The sequence below is a fragment of the Triticum urartu genome, unplaced genomic scaffold (assembly GCF_003073215.2).
Source record: "Triticum urartu cultivar G1812 unplaced genomic scaffold, Tu2.1 TuUngrouped_contig_5176, whole genome shotgun sequence".
NCBI lineage: Eukaryota > Viridiplantae > Streptophyta > Magnoliopsida > Poales > Poaceae > Triticum > Triticum urartu.
In genome coordinates this window covers 25,549-30,846 of record NW_024115828.1, presented here as the reverse complement: position 1 = coordinate 30,846, position 5,298 = coordinate 25,549, and the positions used below count along the sequence as shown (strand labels likewise).

The 5,298-nt window shown below is 41.8% G+C and overlaps 1 protein-coding gene across 1 annotated transcript; it reads right to left on the bottom strand.

The window, feature by feature from the left end:
* Window positions 1–655: 655 nt before the first annotated feature.
* On the bottom strand, window positions 656–5,070 carry LOC125528876 (cullin-1-like). The gene is made up of 18 exons (XM_048693298.1): window positions 4,934–5,070; window positions 4,705–4,804; window positions 4,350–4,535; window positions 4,185–4,232; window positions 3,874–4,077; window positions 3,710–3,787; window positions 3,517–3,606; window positions 3,350–3,430; window positions 3,196–3,258; window positions 2,668–2,703; window positions 2,498–2,584; window positions 2,239–2,388; window positions 2,101–2,156; window positions 1,708–1,987; window positions 1,453–1,596; window positions 1,125–1,343; window positions 849–1,016; window positions 656–757 (listed from the first exon to the last, which is right to left on the bottom strand). Exons 1-18 carry the CDS (start codon window positions 5,068–5,070, stop codon window positions 656–658), a joined length of 2,229 nt encoding a protein of 742 aa, XP_048549255.1.
* Window positions 5,071–5,298: the final 228 nt, after the last annotated feature.

Here is a 5,298-nt window from a genome sequence, read left to right as displayed (position 1 = left end):
ATATGCCTCGTGTCATGCAGGTTGTCTTAAGTGATTTGCAAATTTCTATAGGTGTGAGAAAAAAGGGAATATAGTTGTCTGTGAAATTCAGAATTTTGATATGTTGTTCTGAACAAAAGAGGTTAAATGTACAAGTACAGATGCTGATCATGTCTAAAAAGCCTCACGTTGGCCAGATCTGCAAATCCCATGAATAAATATGATGATTTTGTTTTGTCATGGATGGAGATAGCTTTAATATTAATAATCTTTCCTGTAAATGTGCATGCTGAATTTGGTATAATCGCCGAAATCTCCGTCTCGAAATTTGATTGGAGGAAAAGTTAGTTTCACAGTACTAGCCTTTTGTGAGTGAGTTTGTTGTAAGCAAATCGTGCCTTTGTTCATTTCGAGTAGTTGCAGATGATGTAAGTCAAGACAAAATGAAAAAGGCAGGAAATCAAAAGGTACAAGATGTTCAACAGATTATAAAGCACTTGGGGAATTCAACATCTTTCTCTTTCACGAAAGTGCCCCAAAATGGTATTAATGTATAATTGTTTACAAAACAACGAGCCCACTATAGCTGTTTTAGCCAGCCCCGTCTCGGCATGGCTAGATGCTATCAACAGAAACAAATTGAACAAATCCTTTAATAACTTGCCGGGTCCATCAATCAAGCTAAGTATCTGTAGGTGTTTGCAGTCTCAAGGTCTCGTTCCAAGTATTCCCTGCTGATAAGATCCTCGATCCTCCTCTTGATAATTTTGATGTCAGGCTGCACGAGAGACATACGCTAGTAAGCATCACAAAAAAGTAATATCACAATATCCAAAAGCTAAATTGACTTGGGAGTTTGATGGACGGACCTTGAACATGCGGCTGAGCTGCTCAACGCACTCCGCAACGAGTTGCTGATGGCCCATGACCTTGCGGCTCTTCATGATGCGCACGATGCTCGCATCGATCGAGAACCTCCTGTCCTTGTTGACATCCTCGACAACCTTCTTCTTCTCGTCGGTAGGAGGAAGTGGTACCTGCACGCGCATTGCAAAGTCATTCGGTTACACAAGAATTAATCTGGAAAGAACCAGAGCAAAATTGAGAAACAAGGTAGGAAGACTGAATTACGAAACGGAACGCACCTTTATCCTCCTCATTTTGTCAGTAAATTTGTGGTTGACCTGAAAGACGTCATTTGGAGAAATTGTTCGGTTGCTTGGCACTTTGTTAAGAATCTTATACTTTGCACATGAGAGTGAATGGAGCAGGCGCATGGCGTCGTCATCGGGCAGATTTAGTTGCGTCACAATCTCAGAGTAACTTAGTCGTTCAGATCCATTGAATAGCAGAAGCATTGCAGCCTGGTCAGTCAAAATAGCAGGGAATGTAAGGTTTGTTTTTTAAACGATTCACAAAGCGAAGTAGTTGTACGCTTGTACTTTGTCAAGGGTTTAAAATAGCGGGGAGTACCTGATATGTTGTAACAATCAGCTCAAAAGGTTTGGCGTCAAACTTTGCAACGATATTGCAATTTCCCATGGAATAGATCCAAGTAAGCCTTTTGGATTTCTGGTTGGAATTGTAATAATCTTTGAAATTCTCGACGCATTTAATCTGAAAGCATAAGAGCTAAAGTTAGACCAATATATATATGCACGGGTCAAATAGGGGGCTAAGCCAATCAGGGTACGTATATGTGATCAAGGAAGGAGTAAATAGATATACCATCTCGGAAGGAAGATTTATGTTTGAGGTTTTGTAACTTGGCCAGCTTCCTGTCTGCAGAACAGTAACACTGAAGTCTACCCGATGATCTGATGATTTTTTGCTCATGTAGTCTTCAAACTTTGTCTGATGGTCTCTTGCTGTTGTCACGTCATTGATCATGTTCTCCATTTTCAAAGTAAATTGTCCCCCAAAGTACTGCTTGAGCTTGGAAAGGAGGCTTCGCTCGTGTTCATTATTGGCACTCTTATCAAAGAGCAATCTCTTTCCAAGCTTCTTCCTGCAACACATTTTTCAGGATCAGTTTCAATCTTCTTCAAAATCATATTGGTTCTTATTTAGGTAAAGGTGCGTGTGTCACTGTAACATTCCAGCTAACAGAAAAACACAAACCTGTGAAACTCAACAAAGAGATCCTTATCGCTGATGTATGTGAGAATGGTCACAACCTGGAGAAAAATAAGTCTCGGCATTAAGAAAAACATAGTATTGTAAGCTCGTGGGAAAAAGAATCACAGTTACTGTGTGCACCTTATCAAGGGTCTCTTCTACAACTTCGTCGCTTAGCTTTTCGCTTCCACCTTTCCGCAAGATGCTATCACAGAATGATGCAAGCGACTCAGCACTAGTACAACCAGCAACATCTTTGTTGCAGAAGTCTTCGAAGGCCGCCTTAAGAGCCTAATTAAGGACAGAGATAGAGAAGGCAAACAGAACGGGCTCAGGTTTCGCCAGACAATGAAACTGAGATACGGCAAAGTATAATGATGGAAATAATTGACGTGCGAACCTTATGAAATGCTGAGTTGTCTTGGAAACAGTTGGTGACATATGCTAGCTGTTTGTCGTGGAGCTCAATCGCTTTCCGCACAAATTCCTAAACAGAGCAATAAACCATGAGAAAAGGAGAAAAAAAATATATGGTGGTGCCAATCAAAGGTATGCTAAAGTGACACAGACCTGCTCCGGCGAACCCACAGCTTCCTTCTTCTCATTCTGAACATATTGACATTGCAAGAATAGTCAGAATAAGAAAATTGTTGTGCATAATAAAGTGTTGACTAGAATGGTTCTAAAGACCACCTGTGGACGATTAACAATTTAAAATTTAAAAATATCAAGTTTGAAAAAAAGAAGAAAAACTAGAAGGCTATGTCCAGCAACCTTGGAATAAAATAAACTCACCACATTATGAAGATTTATTATATGCAATGACATTTAAGCATATAATAATCATTCAAGAAGGAATAATTCAACACAAATCTAGCATTTAATAAGAGTCTCTCAAAAATTCCTGTAAAATTTAATCAAGGGATATGTCAACTAATCAGCACATTTATTATACATGTACTCCCACGAAACTGGTTTATAACAGAGTGAAAAATGACAATCAATTGAGAATTACTAAAGGAATTCGAGATTTTAATATGATGATGCCAACATTGATCCACCTTTGTAGAACAGAGGGAGAAGACATGGATTACCCACCTTTGTGCCGTTGGCAGCATCTGCTGCATGTTTCAACAAGGACATGCCCTCTTCCTTGACATGCTGCATAGAAGTAAGCATCTTGATTAGATCTTACTATCGTAAAAGGTGCAACGCATTAAAGCCTAACATGAGGTTGTCACTATATATATACCTCCTTAAATATTTTCGATACATGAAACAGCCCAGCGTCTATCTTGGAAAAGAGCCTGTACATTCTTGATAGATCCTCAGACTACAGTAAAATAAAACAGCCTAAATATTTAGTAAATCCACAATCCAAATGTTAAATATGCAAGGCATAAATTAGAAACATCAAACCTTTCCATCTAAAAGCAACACTCTGCATCCAGAATTTTCCTTATACAAAATTTCTTCTGCGCGCCAACTTATGAGTTCCAATATAGTAACCTGTAAACATTAAGGTTAAATTTCCGTTGCGTGAAAAAGCTTAACACGGAGAATAACAGAAAGCTTATTATAGAAACACCAAAATAAATAACTGATTAAAAACCTCTAGCAACTTCTCTTCAGTTGAAGCATGCAAGTAATGGCCTACTCGCTCTTTCTCTTTCTGTAAGCTGTCCTCCACCTATATAAGCAGAGAGTACCAGTCAGAAGGTATCCTTACATTTGATTTAACTTGATATAATTTCAGTCATAACACAGAAACCTAACCTTGAGCATGTACTGAGGGCAGGAATCCTCCAGCATCCAGGTTTGTGCCTTTTTAGAATAGTAATCTGTGGTACCCTTGCAAAAAGCTTTTTCGAAATCAAGCTCATAGAGACTCACACTTCCCTGTCCAATTTCGAGATAGATACCAACAACATCCTTCAGAAGAGCACGGTCTATAAGCTGGCCTTCCCTCTCATTATCAACCTGTTAAAGACAACCGCAGGAGCACGAATTAATGCTGTAACTCATCATCTTTGTAAAAAAAATGTGCCAGAAGAAGGGGGCAAAAAGCAGCATTGGGCAAGGCTTACCATGTCGATAACAATCGTCGTCAATGTTGTTTTCAGCCCGCCGAAAACCTATAAAGGGCAACACAACCAATTACTACATGTTCAAACCTTGCACAGGAAAAATAACAAATTGCTCATGAGCGGAGGCTCCGGTGAAAAGTATCGTCCAGGAACGCAGAGACTTACTAGATCATGGAAGCAGCTCAAGCCGAGCTCTTTGAGCGGCAGAAGCAACTTGCGCGAAACATAGTAGCGGTCGAGGTAGTGGAAGAACCTGGTCAACCACCTGACCATCACCTTGTGGTTCTTCCACCTCTCCACCAATTCCCTCAGCAGAAACTCTCCGTGCTTGCTCGTCAACGAGGGCAAGACCTATAACATGGCCAGAAAAGAAATTAAGCAACGCCTACAATCTGAGGGGTACGGCATGCGCAACTTTATAGAGGCGGGCGACTGGCGTTAAGAGCAATCTTACAACAAATTAAGATCACAATTAAAAGAAGCAATCTAATTAACTCGACCAACTAAGAAACGGACGTACGGTGGATTTGATGTACTCTTCGAGGGCCTGCTTGTAGCGCTTGTAGAGCTGCTCCGAGTAGTCGTACGGCGGCTTCTGCGTGCACATGTTGAAAATCATTCTGCCACAGCGAAGAATTAGGTCAGGCAGATTGGAGTTTTCGGGTGCAGGAAAAAAGCACGCCGGAGAAGAAGTATATGGCCCTAGATGGAAAGGGCGAGCCGCCGCGCGTGCGAGCGAGCGTACGTACGTGTAGAGGTTGATGTACTCCTGGGAGGTGAAGCTGGTGCCGTCGACGCCGTGGAGGATGCGCTTGAGCCTGGCGATGCCGGCCTCCATGTCCCGCCACCCGTCCTCCAGCGCGATCGGCGTCTCATCCTGATCCATGCCGCCGGAACGTAAGAGGGTTTTGGGGTTTAGGGGGTCTCGCTTCGATCGATTTATTTTTCTCCGCAACGAAGCGGGGACGGCGGTATAAATAGCGGTGGCGGCATGCAGCTAGCGAGGAGACGGGCGGGTGGGCCACGAAATACTCCAATTATACTAAGTCGTTTTTGATCCTGAGTCAGCTTTCGTTTTAGGAAGAAAAAAAGTGGGCTCTTCATCGTGTGAGTC